The 22,616-nt window shown below is 30.8% G+C and overlaps 3 protein-coding genes across 4 annotated transcripts; 2 read left to right on the top strand and 1 right to left on the bottom strand.

Moving 5' to 3' along the window:
- Positions 1-571: 571 nt before the first annotated feature.
- On the top strand, positions 572-2,944 carry LOC146888462 (uncharacterized). Its single transcript, XM_085670113.1, is given in 3 exon segments — positions 572-1,234; positions 1,393-1,440; positions 2,822-2,944. Coding segments are annotated over 3 exon segments (834 nt in total).
- Positions 2,945-5,402: 2,458 nt separating this feature from the next.
- Positions 5,403-7,943, top strand: LOC114174109 (Ribosomal L18p/L5e family protein). 2 transcript variants are annotated; one of them, XM_028058867.2, is made up of 5 exons: positions 5,403-5,577; positions 5,873-5,997; positions 6,156-6,250; positions 6,633-6,785; positions 7,597-7,943. In XM_028058867.2, the coding sequence occupies exons 2-5, from the start codon at positions 5,892-5,894 to the stop codon at positions 7,753-7,755; spliced, it is 513 nt and encodes a 170-aa protein (XP_027914668.1). In that variant the 5' UTR covers positions 5,403-5,577; positions 5,873-5,891; the 3' UTR covers positions 7,756-7,943. The 2 variants fall into 2 exon arrangements, with proteins under 2 accessions (XP_027914668.1, XP_027914667.1); XM_028058866.2 differs by having other exon boundaries at positions 5,533-5,734.
- A 3,803-nt stretch (positions 7,944-11,746) lies between these two features.
- On the bottom strand, positions 11,747-17,129 carry GALT1 (galactosyltransferase1). Its single transcript, XM_028058307.2, has 8 exons — positions 16,732-17,129; positions 14,583-15,660; positions 13,930-14,165; positions 13,557-13,838; positions 13,092-13,220; positions 12,845-13,021; positions 12,360-12,467; positions 11,747-12,253 (listed from the first exon to the last, which is right to left on the bottom strand). The coding sequence occupies exons 2-8, from the start codon at positions 15,346-15,348 to the stop codon at positions 12,038-12,040; spliced, it is 1,914 nt and encodes a 637-aa protein (XP_027914108.1). The 5' UTR covers positions 15,349-15,660; positions 16,732-17,129; the 3' UTR covers positions 11,747-12,037.
- Positions 17,130-22,616: the final 5,487 nt, after the last annotated feature.

Below are 22,616 nucleotides of genomic sequence, written 5' to 3' on the forward strand. Positions count from 1 at the left end.
GGACAACTTTTTGTGGCAAGGGATGAAGAAGGAGGTTGCACAGTTTGTATCTGCCTGTTTAACCTGTCAAAAGGCAAAGGTGGAGCATCAGAAACCTGGTGGAACGCTCCAGCCCTTGGACATTCTGGTGTGGAAGTGGGACAGCATAGCTATGGATTTTGTTACCCACTTGCCTCGCACCGTAAGGGGGAATGATGCTATATGGGTGGTGGTGGATCGCTTGACGAAGAGTGCTCACTTTTTGGCAGTGAATCTCAAAATGTCTATGGCCAAGTTGGCCCAGCTCTACATTCGAGAGATAGTGAGGCTTCATGGAGTGCCCAGTAGCATAGTGTCTGACAGAAACCCTCGATTCACCTCAAGGTTCTGGCAGACGCTACAGGAGGCTATGGGTAGTAGACTGAGGATGAGTTCTGCTTATCATCCTCAGACGGATAGTCAGTCAGAGCGGGTAATTCAGTCCTTGGAGGATTTGTTGAGGACATGTATCTTGGACCACCTTGGCAGTTGGGATGAGGTGTTGCCGCTGGTAGAGTTCACCTATAACAACAGTCATCATGTGAGTATAGGGATGGCGCCTTATGAGGCTTTATACGGGAGGAGGTGTAGAACTCCCTTATGTTGGTACCAGGATGGGGAATCAGTTTTGGTAGGGCCAGAGTTATTGCAGCAAACCACAGAGAAAGTGCTTTTAGTGAGAGATAGGTTGCAGGCATCTCAGAGTCGGCAAAAAGCATATGCAGACCGGAGGAGAAGACCCTTAGAGTTCGAGGCTGGGGAGCATGTTTTTTTTAGGGTGACCCGAACCACTGGTGTGGGGAGGGCTATCCGCTCAAGGAAGTTATCTCCTAAGTTCTTGGGTCCATATCAGATCTTGAGAAGGATAGGACCAGTAGCTTATGAGCTTGCTATGCCACCCCAGTTGGCAAACCTCCATCCGGTGTTCCATGTCTCCCAATTACGGAAGTACGTGTTCGACCCTTCGCATGTGTTGGAGGCGGAGGATGTCCAAGTCAAGGAGGATCTCAGAGTGGAGGTACAACCTGTGGCCATAGAGGATCGCCGAGTGAAGGAGTGCAAGGGGAGAGCCGCCAATCTTGTGAAGGTCATATGGGATCGAAGGGCGGGCGACTCTACCTGGGAGCTAGAGGAAGACATGAGGAATGCCTATCCATATCTTTTCTAGTAAGTTTCATTTTTCGAGGACGAAAAATTTTGTTGTTGGGGAGATGTTGTAAGCCCCATTTCAGTTTCTTTAATTGTTTGGGCCTAGCCATTCGTGGGCCTAAGACCAGTCCAATAAGGGGACCCCAAGACCCCCTTCTGCTTTCTCATTTTCACTTGTCTCCGTTTCTGAAGCTGTCCTCTTGTTCCCTGTCGTTCTTCTGCTAGGGCACAAAATTGTCCGTCTCGGAGCTAGCAAGACTCGTACTTCTCCAGGTAACCTGAGCTAGTGGGCCTTCTGGTCCCTTCTTTTTCATTCCTCCACTGTTGAAAAATGTTAGTCAAGTTAGAGTTAAAGTTTCCTAACTTCGTCTTGCGCGAATCCTGATGTTTCAGCTCACTGCCTTGGCTTTGGAACTGAAGTAACCCTTAGTTTCGAGTATTGTTTTCGTTTGGTTAGCCTCTGAGCAAGGTAAGGGGAAGCTAGGGTAATTGTCTTCTTGAATGTTTTTACCTATTCTGAACGAATCTTGTGTTTTGGTGTTTGAATCTTGTGACTTGATGTATGAAGTTGGTTGTTGGGTGTGTGTATTCGATTAGAATGAGAGAATGCATGCAATGGCAGGTGAGAAACCTGCTAATCTCACCCAAGCGGGTAACCCTCGCCTAAGCGAGAATAGCAGGGACTCACCCCTGAATTTCATCTCGAATGGTCGCCTAGGCGACAAACATGATTTTTGAGCGAGGCACAGTCTCGCCTAGGCGAGACGCTGTCGCCTGAGCGAGAATTCGATGAAATTCTTGCAGTGGTCACTGTTGGACCCTCGCCTAGGCGAGAAGGGGGTCACCTGAGCGAAAACGCCTGGGCGAGAATCTTCAGTTTAGGCGAGGATTCGTGACAAGGGCTGCTGTGTTGGCTGATGCTACTCCATGCTGATGTTAATTACTTTCCTTATTCATAGTATGTGATCATGCTTAGTATGTGTACTTGATTTGAACTGAAAAGTAGTCATTGTTATGTAGGATTCATGCTTTGAATGTTGGAAGATATATTGTTATGCATGAAATGAACATGAGTACGGAAACATGATATTCTTGAGTGTCCGAATGCACTGAATTTGGATGATAGATAGGCATGTGATATGTGTTGAGAGGGAGTTTCATGGGGAAAACTCCTAGTGATATATATATATATATATATATATATATATATGTATATATATATATATATATATATATATGTATGTAAGTATTCATAAGTGCATGCCTAGTGTATACCTTGACATAGGAGATGTCTAGATAAAGGAAGGTATCCTAAACTCTAATAGACCTTCACGCTCACGTAGAGCAGAATGGTTTATGTGGTGAGAGTGGCAGGAGGTCCTAGTCTTGGGACAGTTTGGGCCCGAGACATTAATGGATTAACCCTGTGTGTGGTTGGGTGATAACCCCTTGCGTCTAGACTCTGCAGAGTTTAGAAACCAGCACAGATGCATACTTCCTTTAGAATTCTATATCAAGTGTATGATCCGGATATCGAGTCATAGGAACTTGCATTTGTCTGCCCTTTCACGATTGGAATGTTTATAAGTTTATTAATAATGATCTGCTTTGTCTTGTACCATGTTTTATAATATGTTAATGACGTTTGCACTAGCTCACCCCTTTGCATTTTGTGTATGTTCCTGTACTGTCTTTCCTTGGCGATGATCACCTCTTGGTGGGAGCAGATGGGGCAAATCCTGGCGGTAGACCCGATGGGGGCAGCGATGCTGCTTAGATGGACCTGTTTCTTGTGACCTCTAGGAATGAAGTTGGCGCTAGGGCTGCCATAAGAACTCTTATCCTAGGACTATGTCTCTTTTGAAAACTATCTTTTCCTTTGACTTTTAATTGTGGATAAGGCACTGTGTTTCTGCCTAAGGCTTTTACATGTTTAAGGATGACTGTAACGGTGATTTCCCTAAGTACTTCTTTTGATTCCCCTTATTTATATGCATATAGCTATGTCACGTGGTTATTGGGTAGAATTAAATTCTCTTAAATGGGATGTCACAACACTCCAATATGAAAATCTTCTAAACCCATGAGTAGATCAAAGACAGAGTGTGACGAAAAATATTTGTAGGAACTTTAATTGATGTTACCTTCAACTGGATACAATCAGATATATTTCTAATTTCATTGTACATAAAACTTATTTAAGACTACTTAAAATGCTTTTCTAATTTCAGTTTACATAGAAATTAGTTAATATTATTTTAGATCCATTTCTAGTTCTATAATTGAAATCAATCTAAATATATTTCTGATATAGTTATATACATGTTGATAACGTTACTGTAGATGTATTTTTTATTTTGTTTTTATTCAAATAAATAAACTAAAGTTTGAAAATAATATATATTAAAAGTTCTGTCGTTTAAAAAGAAATTTAAAAAAAAAAAATATACAGCTTTAAGTTTTTATGATAAATAAAAATACATGGGAGAACCTTGGCCGGCCAGTATAAATTGAGTTTGCTTTTCTTTTTTCCTATATTAAATATGTTTATTCTTTAAAAAAAATTTGTTGACAATCATTATTCATGCATTGCTCTTCTTAAAAAAAGTTTAACTAAGTTGCTACAAAAATTAAACAATAAAAAAAAAGTAAAAAAAAAAATAGTTAACTTAATTCACACAACCACCAACCTCTTAAATTAATTAAGACCACTTATCTAACAAGTGTTATCAGAACTGATTTCTAGTATAAAGTTTACAAATTTCAAGAATAAAAATAATCTTTTTTTTTTAAAGAAACTCTATAAATGGATCTCTTATCTTTAATGGAGAAGACTACCATTACTTAAATTTTGATATGCAAATATTTATAGAAACCATATATTTGAATGAATGGGAAGACATTGAAATAAGTCCTTTTATTCCTACAATTCAAGAAGGAGATAAAATCATAGTAAAACTTAGAGAAGAATGGGATGAAGAAGTTAAAAAAAAAAGTCCAATACAATCTAAAGGGAAAAAATATATAATTACTTTTGTTTTAGGAATAGATGAGTACTTTATAATTTGTAACTGTAAAACTATAAAAGAAATGTAGAAAACATTAGAAGCAATTCATTAAGAAATCAATGATGTTAAAAGATCTAGAATAAATACTCTCACCCATGAATATGAATTATTTAGAATGAATCAAAATAGTAATATATAAGACATGCAAAAGAAATTCACATATATAGTCAATCATTTTGTATTTCTAGGAAATGTTTTCTCAAATGAAGATCTTATTAACAAAGTTTTGAAATGTTTAAGCAATAATGACAACAAAAAATGACTACATTTGCATAATCAAAAAAATCTCAAAAGGACCTCTTGCTTCATTGGTTGAAAAACTTCAAGAATATGAAATGGAACTAATGAGACTCTAAAAATGTCAAAAGAAAGAAAAACATTGCACTCAAATCATCCATCCATGAAGAAAATGACAAAGAAAACTTAAACGAACAAAATAATCTAAATGAAGATGAAGACAAAAATGTGTGTTTGATAAAGTAGGAATAGGATATATTCTTCAAAAACAACAAGAAATAATGTATAAATTAGGTCCCTATCCTTATAATAGATATTTGTCTATTGCATGTAAATCATGTCCATATTTGTCCATTTATTATTTTAAATATTAATTAAGATTTTTTTTAAAGTAAATTATTATAAAAAATATATAACTTTTTCAAGTATTTAATATCAGAATAATACACACATTTTTCTTCTCTAATATCAATTATAAAAAATATATAAATATTAAATAAAAATAGCAAACACATATTCAAAGTAAAAATACCAAATGTACCTAAATTACAAAACTAAAAAGAGTTTAATATAACTTTTTATTAATTAAAAATATTTTAGTAATTCAAAACAAATAAATATATATATATATATATATATATATATATATATATATATATTATCCCGTCATCAAATTTAATTTAAAAATTAAATATTATTTATATTGTTATACGTGAAAAATCGATATATAAATTCTAACAAATTTAAAACAACACCTTAAAAAAATATCATACCATAACAAAATTTTACATCTACTTGACATTTACTTTTTCATTTTTCAATGTTTTTGTTTTATAAATACAAAAATTCATTTTAATGGATTGTAAAGCGGCTTTGTCAAAAAAATCATTTGAAAAATAATTAGGATAGAACACAGTGCCCCTCGTAACGAAGGATCATCCCGCAAACTTAACTAAATTTCCCATCCAACTTTCTTTACAGTTGCAAGCGATGAATCTGAGTCGTACAATAAAATATTATTCAATATAAGGGCTCACATTAATGCAACACGTGGCAGCGGTGTGACCTGAAAACCTTTGATTCCCAAATACAACAAACAAACCAAGTAAGAAAACTGTTCCAAGGGTTGTAATCTCTTCTGTCATTTCGCAGTTAGCAATTCAATCCTTAAAGCCGTTTCAAGACCCATTTGAAATTAACAAAAATTAAAAATAATCCCTAGATAGCTGCTCTCTTCGATTACCGTTTTGAGCTCAACAGAGGTCAATTTTTCCTTCAATGTCTAATTAAACTGACCAGGACAGATGCTTTAATGAACCGCACACAAACTATTTGCTAAAATTCCTGTGAGAAACATTCTTGTTTATGTGCTTGTGATACAAGTTTTGGTGTTTTTGCAGTTCACGCAGTCCTCGAGACATGGACAATATGGCTCTAATGAATGCTCCAATGCTACACTTTAAGAATTCTGCTCTCTTTGGAATCCATCCAAATTCGTTTGTTTGCTTTCAGGCACGGAGTAGAAGTAAGTTAAGCAGAAATTAATCTTGGGCATTTTGTTGTGTGCTTGGGACTGTAATTTCTTAGCTATGCAATGTACTAGCTTCTATGAAATTTGAATTTATGACATCGATTGAGCGTGACTTTGATATTGATTGCTATGAACTTTGAATGTTCTTACAGGTATAACTAAGAAGCCATTACTGGTGGAAGCCAGAGGTAGAGCAAATACTAGAACAGAAAGTGCAAAAATTCGGAACAGAAGGATGCTGAAAAAGGTATGTCTTGGTTATATAATTCACCTTTCACCTTTACTACTGTCATTTCTATTGTAGATTTGCATTGGTGGTGAGATGTTCTGCAAACACATTGTACATTCCAGATCGAATGCATGTTTGTTATGCTATTTTCCTTACATGTCATCCATTTTTTCCCAGTTAGTTTCATACTTTTTAGTAAATTTTTCCTGTGAGTTCTGTCTCTCCAAGAGTCCTTCTATATATGTATAGATACATATTGTATTATGTTTTAGTCACAGACTAACATAACAGATGACAAGCTGTTGCAGCATTTTTAACTGAAAGAAACTTGATAAAAGTTTCAGAGTTACTTCAGTTCAGTTATATAACTTTCTCATATGATGCATGATATTTTTGTCAGTATAATGGAACAGCTACACATCCGAGGCTTTCGGTATTTTGCTCAGATAGGCAACTGTATGCAATGCTTGTAGATGACAAAAACAGGAGTTGCTTGTTCTATGGAAGCACGCTGCAGAAATCCATCCGACAAGATCCTTCTTGTACCACTCTTGTAAGTAGTATTAGTACACCTTTTCTTACAAACAAACATTGCATGAGGCAGGGAATGCATCTTTTACCTTTTATTTTCGGGAATATTACAAAATATATTATTGGTTTATCTACAGTAACTTTCCATCTCTCCCACATTCTTCTTTACCTCTTTTTCGATTTTTTTTAATTAGAGATAATTATGTATACATTTTTTTTGTCTGAAATTACTAAATATCAACCAAACATGTCTATTGGAGTAATATTGTTACAGGTTCAAATACATTTTTAGTTCCCATAAAATAAATTTTAAGAATAATATTTTTAAAGTTTAAATATGTTTTAGTTCTTATAAAATAAATTAGTTTTGATTTTAGTTCATGGAAAAACTTTTCTTTATTTTTTGGTTGCTATTTAAAAATTAATACTTTTTATTCCTATTATATGACATTAAGAAGTGTTGAATAAAAAGATGATTATTCTAAGTAACACGTACCAGTGTTGGTGTAATGTAATGTCATATTACCTAAAATATTCCTAAGATTTATAAAATAAATGTTGAGGATTAAAAGTAGTGGTTTAAAATTTTGGAGAGGAAAAATTGAACGAAAATAATCTATAGACTAAACCCATAATTCACACTTTTTATAAAGACTATAAAGAGTGATTTCCAGTTTCACAGGAATGAGAAACAGAGAATTTTCTATCGATACCAAAACTAAAACTCATTAATTTAATGAGGATTTATGCCATGAAATATCTGTTTCCTTTGTTTTTCTAGTCTCATAAGGTCCATGTTTTGTATTATTTGTTTTGGCAAAACATGATTTCAGGAAGCTGCTCAACGTGTTGGGGAGGCACTTGTGAAAGCCTGTGATGATCTCAACATAAAAGAAATATCATCTTATGATCGCAATGGCCTCCACAAACGTGGAGAAAAGCTAAAAGCCTTTGAGACTGCCATTTCAAGCTATGGATTCTTGCCAAGATAAGTGTGTGGATGATATTGCCACTCTCAATATCACTTGATTCACCATTAACTTTGACACATCTAACATTGTTTGTGCCATAATAATATACATTGATTTGAATATCAATCTAGAATTCCCTGCCAAGAGAAGTTTTTGTCAATTATACATCAATGATTTATTTAGGGTGGAGCTAGCTTTTTTTTTTTCTCTGGAAAGGGTCTAATATAATGATTAGAAAGTCGCTGTATTAAATTTGATCTGAGTCAAAATTATTGGTGGTTAAAAATTTCATAAAGACTAGAAATTAACTGATAAGACAAATTTATTGTATGTAAATGAATGTAAATTTCATTATACAATTATATAATTTATTATATATAAGTGAATGTAAATTTTATTATACAATATGAATTTTGTAGGGTTAAATTATATTTAAAATTTAATTTAATTTTAAGATGATATAAGAGTAATCAAAATCTATCTTCATAATAAACTCATACTAATATGTTGAGTGGATAGTCTCTTCAATTTCTTTTCTCAAGAAACTGTATTTTATTTTAATCATCAAGTAAAATGTATATTGCTGTTTTTTTTATTATATGGAAAATATTTTGCATTGTAGTAGATCATGATTTGATTTTTCAAGAACGTACTTAAAAAAAAAAAACCTATCTTAATTGTACTTTTATTGATCGTCTTAGTATTTATAAAAAATATATTTCATTTAAAGCTCTCCTTTTTTAAAATATATAATATGTTCAAGTTATCTTTATCATTTTTTTCATTTTCATTCTATGTAGAACTGTTAACTCCATTTTTTTTTTCTCTCTTAGTATTCTTATTATTAAACTAAAAATGTTCTAGGAAGTAGGTTAGATATATATGAAGACATAAGATGGATATTAATGACAATAGTAGAAAAGTGAAATATAAATATTGTAAGTGGAAGAATATTTACATTCAAGTATTATTTTACTGGAATTACATAGGATTTTGAACCTTGTTCTTTTTCAAAAGAAATTAAAATTTTTATGACAAGAATTGTAGCAGTATTTTAGGAAGCTTTCTTGTATTAACATCTAATTTTGTCCGTGTAATGTTTTTTAAAAGAATTAAATACTCTTTTTTCTTCAGTTCTCGTCGCGTTGTTTCTCATTTTTTATTGTGCGTTCAATATTTTTATTGTGTTTTAAATTTAAATGTCAATTCTAAAAATATTAGTATATTTTTTAAAACATTTAATAATTATATTCTAATAATATTTAAATAATTATGTTCTATTTAATAATTAAATTAAGAATTATATTTAATTTTTAATTAAATCTAGTAATTTACAGTTAAATTTAAAAAATAATTAATAAAAATGTCAATTTTAATAAAAATATTAGTATAATATTTATATAAAAATAAATTTTGTCTAAGTTAGAAGGAACAAAATTATTTTATTTTAACAAAAATTGAAATCAAATCGGAAAAAAAACAAATATAAAGATTAAATTGAATAAAAAAAATGACACAATCATAAATTGACATATGACACTATATTGACATGTAGCATGATATTGATTTGATATGTGGATAATTTTTTTAAAAATTAAAAAAAAATTAAAGACAGAAAGAATATAGAAGTGATAGATGACATGCATGGTTCACACACATTAATTATTTAAATATTATTAAAACATAAAACTAAATTGATCTTGACTAAAATAAAGATTTAATTGAACCTCCATACAAAATAGAGATCAAATTAAACAAAACGCAACACACATACAAATCAAAAAGAGTATCTTATCTTTGAAGAATAAAAATAGTGTTTGATTAAAAAAAGCAGAAAAAGCTAAATAAGAAAAAAGTCGCTCAATTTTTTAATATATTCATGACTGAAACTTCCTACATCCCATCAAATTAGAAAGAAAAAAAGTTCCAGAATTGTTTACTGTGTTCCAAAAAATATATTCCAAAAATGGTAGAATATATAGGAAGAAAATGATAGGGAGTAGAAAGTAATTGTGTGCATTCACCCATTGATTTCGTTTCACACGAATTTTTTTAGACTAGAAGCCCATTCAAATTTTGCAATCTATACTCTCTTTTATGGGGTTTCTTCCTGCACCTCAAAGAATTTTTCTCTATCTTCAAGAACATTCCACGTTTTGAAATTAACCTTGGATCATTTAAATAGAACAGCAGTAAAATTTTGAATAATTTCTAATTTCTAATTTCTAATTTCTAATTTCTAATTTCTAATTTCTAATTTCTAATTTCTAATTTCTAATTTCTAATTTCTAATTTCTAATTTCTAATTTCTAATTTCTAATTTCTAATTTCTAATTTCTAATTTCTAATTTCTAATTTCTAATTTCTAATTTCTAATTTCTAATTTCTAATTTCTAATTTCTAATTTCTAATTTCTAATTTCTAATTTCTAATTTCTAATTTCTAATTTCTATTTCTAATTTCTAATTTCTAATTTCTAATTTCTAATTTCTAATTTCTAATTTCTAATTTCTAATTTCTAATTTCTAATTTCTAATTTCTAATTTCTAATTTCTAATTTCTAATTTCTAATTTCTAATTTCTAATTTCTAATTTCTAATTTCTAATTTCTAATTTCTAATTTCTAATTTCTAATTTCTAATTTCTAATTTCTAATTTCTAATTTCTAATTTCTAATTTCTAATTTCTAATTTCTAATTTCTAATTTCTAATTTCTAATTTCTAATTTCTAATTTCTAATTTCTAATTTCTAATTTCTAATTTCTAATTTCTAATTTCTAATTTCTAATTTCTAATTTCTAATTTCTAATTTCTAATTTCTAATTTCTAATTTCTAATTTCTAATTTCTAATTTCTAATTTCCAATTTCTAATTTACAATTTACAATTTCTATTTTCTATTTTTTTATTATTAAAAATAGAAGTCTCACCAGATTGAAAATCATTGGTTGAGTTTTTGTAGCTTCAAATATTAGTGTATCTTTAGATCATCCTATATATATATATATATATATATATATATATATATATATATATATATATATATATATATATATATATATATATATATATATATATATATATAAGTGCTCATTTGTATATCTGCTTCTCTTTAGTTTTTTTATTTTTTTTCTCGTAACCTTTCAACATTTTTTTATTTGTTATTATAGGAGTGAAAACAATAAAATACTAGAAAACACTTAATGTTAACAAAAATTTTAGCGTTTTATCCTAAAGAGAGATAAAAAGGGATAGTTTGGAGTAACTTTGGATATTCTTTGTAAGTTAGAAGTGGTAAAAAAGAACACTTGTAATTAACTTAATTATAATGAAACTATTTAAATGTGAACAGGACATAGATAGTAGAAACCTGGCTCTGATAGAAACAGGACATAACTCGGTTTGAATTAATAGTAAAAAAACCATGTTTTTCTTGTTTCAACTACTATACTTGTATAAGCCTTTCTTATCATTTACAAATAATTTCCAAATTTTTATTTTTGTTGTTTTTAACTAGTAGGAAAACCCCTCCTAGACCGTTTACTTATCTACATCTTATGAAAATCTGTAGAATATTTTAAGGTTCTATTCAACTCGTTTTAAAGTCAACATTTTTTTTCAAAGTTTAGTTAGTTGTTCTGTCACAGTCTCAATATGCTGAGTCAATAATATCTTATTTTGTGTCAAAATGATATCTTGAGTTGTAAGATCTAAGATGCTTATCTTTTGAACAATATGCCTATTGTGTTAGGCTTGACTGTCTATTGAAGCAAAGACATCTATAATCATGGTAGCTTGCTAAACATGACATAATGCACTGAACAAGAAACTAAAGAAGATAAATAAAATTATAGAACATGTCATGAATTTTTTTTTAATTTAAAATATATAATTATATTCAGTTAATTGCCAACAGTGACAGTTTCAACAAACTCGTGATTTAGTTCCAGTGCAGAATTATCTGTTACAGAAAAAGGAGAAATAATTTTCTCTGTATCCCTCTCTCTAATAGAGACAAAAAAAATTGAGATTTCTTTGTATAATGATGTGTTAACAATTAAAAAATTGATAAGATGGCAGAGAATGTGGTAACCTATTTCCGATTGGTGACTCTATACAAATCTCTCACTCCCTACATACAACAATCATCAGATTTACTTATAGGAATTGATGACTGCGATTATGCCCTACCATTAACTATCTCTAATAATTTCTAGCTAAGCTAACTATTCTAATCATCATACAAAAGGGGGATTTTCTTTTTCTTTTTCTTTTTGTGTTGAAACCTGGTGAGTAAGTGATGATCATCTCCTATCACCACAGCATTTTGCACCTTTTCCTTCCTCAAGTTTCTGCCACAAACAGAGCATCTCCCTTGGGCCCTGGTAATGGGCAACCACATAACCATCCTTACAACCTTCAGGATACACTCTGTTCTCATTCTCATACCGAACTTCTACACCTTCTTTCTTCATGTCTGCGATCCAGATTCCCATTGCAACGTCTTCTAATTTGAACATCTGTCACACAGTGAACATTGAATTGTTAAAGTGACTTAAGGATGTCGGTGATTGAGGTCAAAACAATTCAAACAGTTTTCAAGAAGTAGCACATTCTATTATATACCTTCAAATGGTTCTCTCTGAATTTCTTGGCCACCGTTCTTGCTATATCGTGTGAGACCACGTAGCCGGGACCATGTGCCCATGGAGGATATGTTCCTTCGCTCCATTCCTTTCAAGTAGCAAGCAATAAGATGATAACAACTTAGTACGAAGAAGTGGGTGGAAAAAAGAAAAAGACATATTATGGTTCAAAGAATAAAATGGGGAGCATACTTAAAATTCCCATATCTCACTGTCATTGATGAATAAAGTTTCAATACTACCAGGGAAAGTTATACTCCGATATAAATGAAAGGGATACTTGCCCAGAGACCAATATTTTCAATTAATATATTTACAAGCCAGCCTTATTAACAAAGTCCCATATAACATAAGCTAATAATAACCATTTTAAAATTTATGTAATAAAATTATACTCGGAAACTAAACATAAACAACACATGGAGCAAAAGAGATTTAATTCTTAAATGACAAAAATATCACTACCTCTGGGCTGATGTACCATTTGCTATCTGTATTTCGATGAGGTTTGGAATCCGAATTGATGAGTCCATACAGTAACCCATGATCAACATTGATCCTATGCAAAGAGTCTAGAACTTCATCTACCCGGACAAACGCATCATCATCCGTCTTCATGACAAACTTTGCCGAAACTTGTGTCTGTTGAAGGGATCATATGAATGAGTCGGAGGAAGGATTCTCCAAATCAAAGAAAGAGACAAGACATTACCCCAAAAATGCAGATTGCTAAAGTTTTCCAGGTGATGAGGCTGTAGTAGTCAACAAATGGCATCAGCTGCACGTCTCCATAAGTTTGTGCTTCCCTCCACAACTCTTCATTAACTATTGGGCTTTTATGCTGCATGAGCTCAAACAAAAGACCAAATTCAGTACAAAAAGGAAAAAAAAAAAATATATATATATATATATATATATATATATTGACAGAGAATTTTAAAAAGTAGCAAATATCACGTCCATCTTGATCTTTATCAGAATGAAAAGGCTAGTGAAGAGATATTGAAAATAATGCTCCAGCGCAAGCAACATTTCAGCAACTTTTGCTACTTCGTAAGATAAGTTTGAAGAGCTCCAATTTAAGAAAAACAGAAATATAATTTATACAATGAAGTATTTTTTTCTCCATTTCCATTGACAGTTAGAATCATATGAAAAAATCACAAACAATACCCACCAAACCAACAAAGAAGCGCACAGCTGTCGTATTTGATCGAACAGCATTGTACTGCATCCAGGTTCTTCTAACAGCCATTCGACGCTTAAAATTGTTAGCAGTAGAGAAAACACCAATGAAAAGATCCAATGGGGTTTGTGCAGATATAGGACTTGATTTTAATGATTCTAGGTCAATGATATGCTCTGAATCCTCTGATGTGGGCAAACCACTAGCAAGAATAGATATTAATTTGAGGTCCCCTGAGATTTTTATTTCACTGACAAGCCATGGCTCCAAAGTCTGACATGTAAAAAGCGCAGTCAGTTAACATACTAAAACATAAAATTATTATATTTTGAAGTTAAAAAATAACAAGGGAGAAAGGAAGTACTTCACGAAAAGAAAATGAAGTTATGTGTTTTCCATCAACTGTCATCTGGATTCCCTCAGATCCCACTCTTAAAGTTGCCACAAATGGTAAACCCTGTTTAAAAGGAAAATATTTCCTATTTATCGATTGTTCTTCAGCTGCTAAAGATTGTCTTGAAGCGCGGGAATGCATGTCAGCTGTGTGAAGTTGGCTAATGTTCTTCCCTACAATCTTATTACACTGCTCCAATTCATCAACTGGCAAAAGAAACGGCAATATTAAACAAAGTTGCTATGCAAAAGCAGTTTATGGAATTATGCTCAACATTTGGATCAGGAAAAACCACACAAATAAAGCTTTAACACAATAATTTAATAAAACAGATGAACAAGTTAAATAGAAAAACACCTTTTCACAAACAATCGACTTTCCTACGAATAGGATTCAATTCTATTCCATCTATTTCCAAAATCAATAGCATACGAACACTTGGCAAAACAATTTTGATTCAAGAATTCCTTATTGTCAACTCTGTCGTGGAACAAACACACTCAAGTAATCACGGGATTCAAATTTTAAGAAATCTGATTTCAGAATTGTGGGGAACTTCCCCTTCAATTATGAACACAAACTACTATTGATATTGAACCAAAAAATGAGAATAGTAATTTCACCTTTCTCGACCTTTTCAGGAGTAGGGGATGGACAACGATCCTCTTCACCCCAATCATGAGCTATAGTCCAGGTGTTTTGGACAATTACTGGATCTTCGGTGATTTTATCCCCATGCAAGCGAACATTATAGTGTAAAATAATTGGAGGATCGGGTTCCCCAGGAAGTGGTTCTCCAGACAAGTCAATCCGAAAATTACCTAAAAGACCGTTCGGAATGCCAATTACAGTGATGGAAGAACCTTGTGTCAGGCCACAAGGTACTTGCATTTTGTAACTACTGTTACCAAGTTCAGTGGAATTCATGTTATTAAGAAAGTGGGGACACTGCTTCTCTTTGGTTCTTAAACTGTCATTTGCACGACCTTGTTTTTGCTCTTCAATTGAGGAAATAAGAGAATTCCATGCACTGGCAGCCTCCTTTATAGCTTCTGCGGCACTAGGTAAACCCTGAGTGTGATCAATTAAGTGGTTCAATTGGTTCCATGTCTGCAGAGCTTGTTGCTCGTCTTCGGAAAAGTTGCTCCCAGCAAAGAGGCTAGATACTAGAATATCAGAAGAAATAACTTTAGAATGATCATCTGGATTTTGAATAGCGGGTGGTACTGTGGGATTTATCCATGCTAGAGGATTAGTTCCATTAACCAGGATAGGAATAGTCAAATAACCTTGACCAATAGGAGTTTTCATGATCCCATTTCGCAGGAACATAAGCATAAACAACATAAAGAGCGAAGCGACCAGAACACCTCCATACAACTTTTTCATTTTGATGATCCTATGAAGAAACCAATAGTCCTGAATCTTCACAGTACTAGATCAAAAAGATGCCAAACTTATACTAAAGTGGCCATTATCTTTCGTAAAACTCATTGACGTAATTATGGACAACAAAGACGTGGAAGAAAGTATGGGTTGCAGATAGTAAAAGCTTTTCTTATCAGATTCGAAGAAACATCTGCAGCAGAGCTTTCACAATACCAAAATTAACTACCAGCCCTCGGTAGCATGTGTTGAAGTAGACACATCCACCATGAGAATTACTTGGAAATTATACGAGATTTAGCTAGCATGCCAGACCTGTAATCAGAGCAAAACGAAATTCTTTTAAATACTGTGCTTGATGTTGCATAAAACAACTGAAGCAAATAGTTAAGTCAATGCGTAGAAAACAACTAAAGCCCAGCGTTCACGCTTGAAGAAAATCAACACCAATTTGTTAGGAAACTAACACTTGCAACAAACAACACACACTAGTTATGAGTTTTTAAAAAATATCTAAAACGTAAAATTTCAAGAGAGAGAATTCTGTACTACGAAGTACAAATAATATTGGTAGTATCAGGTTCATTAACAACCGTTGAATTTTTATAACTCCATGCAACAATATGAATCATGCTAACAGTTTCCTTGGCGAAACAAACTTCGGAGTTATCACGGCTTCAGATATTCCTTAGCTAATATATCACCTATGGAAAATATTTTCCGTGTACCCATTAGCATTTTTGTGAAGAAAATGCTTCCAATTCAAATAAAGTATCATGGAAATTAACATGTGTTCAACGCACCATGCCCTCACCACCAGACAAACATTCAAACAAATTAATAACCACCGTTAGGTCAACATAACACTGGTACTTACAAAAAGTTAATCCATTTGCATCCTAATTGAAACCATAAATTATAACCAGGAGGAAAAGAGAAAAAGGAAAAAAAAAAAATCAAAAACACCAAGGACCACACTAAACGTTTCCCAACACTACAATCATGGAAAAGTAGAAATTCAATTGAACTAAAATAATGCATTAATTACAATTAAATAACCCAAAACTCCATGACTCCGTCAACCAATATTATAAACTCAACTCAGATCATACTCCATCCACCATTTGGCTTTATATCAATTAAAAATAAAATTTCCTTAAATAATAAAAAAGCAAGATAAATAATGAAAAATCAAAAAGACCTCCAAACACGTTAGAGTTTGAACTTCAAACGCGGTCGGTGTTCTACAGACTAAACGCCGACAAAGTTGAAGTATGCATCATAAGCAAATTGCCCGAACAAAGAAAATGTAAAGCAATTATTATCACTGAACTGAAAAAATCGAACAAAAAAAACAGTGTCAATCAATTTCGGAAAGAATATTACAGCGTGGAATCCAAGTACAGAGCAAGGAAACACAGCAACACACAGATCGAACGGCTGCAACACAGAATCTCGAACATACGAAAGCCAGAGAGGAAAGAATCAACGCGAGAAGAGCGTGGAGCGAGAGTAAATCGAAAAGCGTAGCAATGTTGAACGGCGAAGAGCGACGGCTGAGCCAGAGAGGTTTTACCAGGCGAGATTTTCTCGGGAAAATGTCGGAAAATGTAGAGCGAGAAAGAGAGAGAAAGAAGAGAGAGAGAAGAGAGAAAGGGTTTTGTTTAAGCGTGTTTGCTTTGAGTCTCTGTTTCAAACGAAGTTTCACTGTTCTTTGTGTCGTCTTTGCTTTTGTTCACCTTGTGTTAAGAGGTTCCTTCTTCAACTTAATTAGTATAAAAGATTCAAAGACGATGACAGAGAAAAGAAAAAAAGAAAAGCACTTAAAAAAAGAGAAAGAGAGAGAGAAAAGTAAAAACACCAACCGTGACATTTTGCTACCACAACGGTGTAAATGGAGATTTTGATCTTGTGTAAAGGGTAAATGTGTAAATCTATAAATATATATGATATTTTTTATAATAAAATAAATAAATTTTTCCCTGATAGATTCCATGGCCAAATATTTATTAAAATAAAACCTTCCATTATTCAAAGTTACAATTTGTCTCCTAGCACCGGGACTTTGCATCATCCTTCATTTCTCTTATTCTACCAGCTAAATCTCTTTCTACATTCTTCATTTCTATGTTTTTTTTTTACCGAAATGGTGTAATTTGTACTCTTTATTACAAAAATGAAAAACTTAAAAAAAAAATTACAGATATGAAAAAGTCATGTGATACAATTTCATTAAGAAGTAGTATGAACTAGGTATGACTTCACACATAGATTTGGAAGAAAATCGTTATATTGTGGAATGACTTCAGTTTCAAACAAATACAAGCTAAAGTTGTGTTATAGAGGTAGATTTGTGTTTTTTTAATTTTATGACTTGTAATTTTTTATGTTGGATAATTTTTCTCTACACATATATAAGTTCTATTAATAAAATAATTAGACAAGAAATCACCATACAATATAATTTAATGAATAATTAATGAAAAGTATGTAATGATATGCAGATTAATTAGAGATGTTATAAAAGAAGTATTGGATAAGTGTTCTAGATAAAACATTCAGAAAAAAATAATAGATAAAAAAAGTGTGAGTAAAGATTTATTTATAAGTCATCGTTTTACAAGGAGACATCTTCCTTTTCTTCTTGATTTTAATTGAGGAGGTGGAACAAGATATCACCATGATATCCTTCATCATGTTCAACATTGTCATGTCTTTGAGATGACATCATGGGTTAATATGATGCATGGATACCATACATGTTATTTGTTCCTCTTGTCATTTACACTTAAAGACATTTGAGCTTTCGGTCTACATCCTTTTGAACATTTTCAAGGCTTATGCAGTCCAATTTTATCTTATTGAAAGTGAAGATTATTGATTTTCTTATACGATACTGGATTTCAAACATGATCCCTAAATGCGATAAGAGTCAGAAAGACCTACTATCAACTATATCCATAATGAAATGGATCACCCAATTCTAAATAAGCTACAAAAGTTGTTCCTATGGTTGAAGTAAATGTCACAATGGAAGAAATTTCCTATCTAGAGAGTAAAATTTCATCACTTCTCAACTTATTGTAAAACTTTAAAATTAATATCTTCATTTATAGCATATTTTATCTTTTTCCATAATATAAGAAATTCTTATTATTCATCATATCACTATTAATATTTATTACTTCTTTGTTTAGTTTTTTTAATAATATGCACTGCTTTATTTATTTATGATTTTTTTTTTAATAATGCAACTTATGTTTAACAAAAATATGCATAATTTGTTTTTACATTTTCATATTAAAAATTACAAGTCACAAAAATAAAAATGTATACTAAAGTTGTATGAGCCACACACCATTCCTAGACAATAAAAAAATTTAGAAATCATTTCACAATCACATGACTTTAGTTCATAATTGTTCGCAATTGAAGTCGTCCACACCAAGAATGACTTTCTTCTTAATTCATGTGTTGAAGTCGGACATTGGTCACACGTCTTTACTTTTGAAAAATAAAAATATAATCTAAAATTAAATATTAAACAGATCATAATACATTGAAGTTGTCATTAACAAACACGGTTTCATCCAATTAAATGAAGTTCATACTATTTTTTCTCAATGAAGTCATATTACATTGGCATAACTTTCTTAAATTCGTAAATTTTTTAAAAGTTATCCATTTTTGTACTAAGGAATATCAAATACACCATTTTAGTAAAAAAGAAGCCTCATTTTGTATGTTTTTATTTTTAACATTTGAAAAGAATTTTTAAATTATTTTCATTGACGAAATTTATTGTGTAACAATAATAATTATTAAATAATATATATATATATATATATACTCAAATTAAGAAAAAATTCATATTTAAAATAATTTTTAAAATTATTTCTATTTTACTTGTTAAATATTTAATAAATGATTTATTTAATATAATTAATAAAAAATTGTATTAAAGTTATCAATTGATAAAAAAAATTTAGTAAGAATTATTATTAAATGATGGTATTTAAAGCGATTCTATTAATTAGTATTATTATTTTATTTCAGAATTATGGTTATAATACAGATTAGGATGGTAAGTGAAGTGTTTAACACTTTCCATAGAACATTAATTTATCTAGTTACAGTTTGAGTTGATTCTACCTTTGTCACATTCTTAATCTCTTCTACTAAAAATATTTTAAACCTATCAAAATAAAGCACTTAATGAATTTGAAATATTTTAAACCTATCAAAATAAAGCACTTAATGAATTTGTGTTTCATTGTGTGTATCCTCTCATATTTGGATTATTAAATATTTATTTTCCTAAAAATCCAACAAAATAAATAATTACTCTAATAAACCCCTCCCAACTTTATTTGTCAAACTAGATTAATTTACTCCTCGTGTCCAGATATCGAATCTTTTGGGGCCAAGTTCTCGACACCAATTATGTCTTTTTCTTCGTCATTTCCACAGTGGAATGGACTCCCCATAACCTAATTTATAAGTACGATGTGTTTCTTATTTTCTATCTATTAAGCTAATTTAAAATAATAATGCTCGAAACTTCTTTTAATTTTTTTTATAATTAATACCTATTTTGAACAGTGTTTTAATTAATAAATTTGAAAAAATAATTGTTCATACTATTATAAGTTATATTTAATATGTTTTATATAATAAATACTTATTTTAAAATTATAAAAATATAAAATTAATAAATATATTAAAAATATTAAAGGTTATAATTAATTGTTGATATTTATTTTAAAACTTCTTAGTATTATTAAAAATGTTCCCATGTAATTATTTCTTTTCAATTTTAATTCTAAGTAGTCGATATTTATCATTTTATCTTTTAAATTACTATTTATTTAAATTCAACTATTTTTTAAAATTAAATTAGTTATGAAAAAAGAGGACACATATTCAAGTATCGGATATGTAACTTCATTAATGAGTAATAATAAAAATTAATGGTTATTTTAACATTAGTCCAACATACAAATGATAAAAATATTTAAAATTGGATGATTCATTTAAAATACAAGTTTAGAATGTTGATTTCAATTATAATATAGCAAATGTAAGGACCTCAAAAAAAAAATACTAAGAGTAAGTAATAGTAGATGATATGTTTAGACGAAATGAATTAAATGATATAAGAAAGACTTAATTATTTTATTATTAAAATACAAGTTTAGAATATTGATTTGAACTATGATATAGTAAATGTAAGAACCTAAAAAATATAAGAATAGTGGTAAATGATATTTTAGACAATATTTGTAAATGAGATGGAATAAACGATATAAGAGAAAATTAATTATTTTATTATTAAAAAGCTTAATCTATAAATAGAAAATTAATTAATCGAGTTTTATTTTATAAATATTACTATCTCTTTAAACATATTCATTTTTTATTTTTTGAATTCTCTATAAATTTCTAACTAATTTATTTGTTTGTTTGGAAATGAGAGTAGATCATAGGGGTCTTGGTGAAGAAGATAATCATCATATTCGATCAAAGACTAAATCAAAGTAAGTTCATCTTCTACCTTTTTTTTGAGTAATTCGGTGATATGCTCGTACATGGAAAAAACTTACTTGCATATGACTTTTCAGATTCAAGATGAGTTGTATGGTAATGATCTTTAAGGTGTGTTGAGATTATTGATATGAGTTTTTCTTTGTATAGAATAGAACATTCTGTGAGAATGATAGCCGATGGAGTTTGAAAGAGAAAAAAATTTTAAGTCATTTTAGAAAATTTTAAGTACAAAATAATGTTTCGAAGATAGTGAATAAGTTAAAACATTTTATATAAAACATGAACTCAAATTTATTTGTTTTGAAAGTGTATATCAAAATAGTCAAGATCTTAAAAATGAGATAAGGTGATGAAACATACTTTGGATTATCGTTAGCAATGTTATATGGAATTGTGTTGTATGAATAAGCTTTACAAAATTTCACTTTTTATTGATGGTTTTATTGTTAAGTGTGATTTATTATTTCTCGAACATAATTTGACATCGTAATCATGTTGGAATGGAGATTATGGTTACTTGAGAAAAATATAATGTGTACTATATACTTAGCCCTAATTTCAAGGTCATCAAAATGTGGCTTGACATTCCCATGAACTTGGAGTGACTACTTTATAGGGTTTAATTGTTAAAATGAATTTATGTGTAAAATATTTTTATTAATAAAACTTTATTATGTTTCACTTTTAATTTTAAGGTTTTATTTATAATAAGGAGTTTTTGGCCAGTGCATTGTTATCCATATGTAACGTCTAAGACATTAAGGATGGGTAAAAAAAATATTTTTCTTGATACGATCTATTTTTTGTCCTGATCCAATTCATTTAAAATTTATTTTATAAAAAATTCAATCCATTTAAAATCCATTTTATTCAATATGATTTTTTGTTTAAAATACATTAATTATATATATATATATATATATATATATATATATATATATATATATATATATATTGAATATCCATTCTTTGAATATAGATTTTCAAACATGGATAATCCAAAATATCCAACCAAAATTTCCAATATAAATTTGTAGTTGGGTCAAGCCAAGGCTAAGACGGTCATGATCTTAATTTGGTTGTATTCAATCGAGTCGGCCTAACCCAAATATGGGCCATATTCAGTCAAGTCGGTCCTAGACGAAATTTGGATGTATTCGATCGAATTCATTCGAGTGGCTCTGCTGAATTTGGTCAAGTCGGCCTTGAACCAAATTTGGTCGTATTCAGTCGAGTCAACCCCGATCCAAATTTAACCATATTCAGCCGAATTAGCCTCAGATGAAATTTGGTTGTATTCGGTCGAGTCGGCCCCGAACAAAATTTGGCCCTATTCAGCTCAGTCGATCGCGACCAAAATTTTGGTTGTATTTCGCCATGTCTGCCTCGACATAATTTAGTCGAGTTGACCCCGACCGAAATTTGGTCGAGTTGGCCCTGATCTAAATTTTGTCATAGTCGATAGAGTTAGTCTTGGAGGAAATATGGTTGTATTTAGATGAGTCGGTCGTAATAAAAAATTTGTTGTATTTAGCCGAGTCGGACTCAATCGATGAATTCAACTAAGTTAGCTCCAACAAAAAATTGGCTGATTCAGTCTTGGCCCAAATTTGGCCGAGTTGGCCCTGACTGAAATTTGGTCGTATTAGGCTAAGTCAGTCTCGGCCAAAATTCGCACGAATCCATTAGAGTTGATACCAATAGAAATTTTGTTGAGTCGGCCC

This window comes from Vigna unguiculata, chromosome 2 (assembly GCF_037176805.1).
Source record: "Vigna unguiculata cultivar grain cowpea cultivar isolate G323 ecotype 2 chromosome 2, ASM3717680v1, whole genome shotgun sequence".
NCBI lineage: Eukaryota > Viridiplantae > Streptophyta > Magnoliopsida > Fabales > Fabaceae > Vigna > Vigna unguiculata.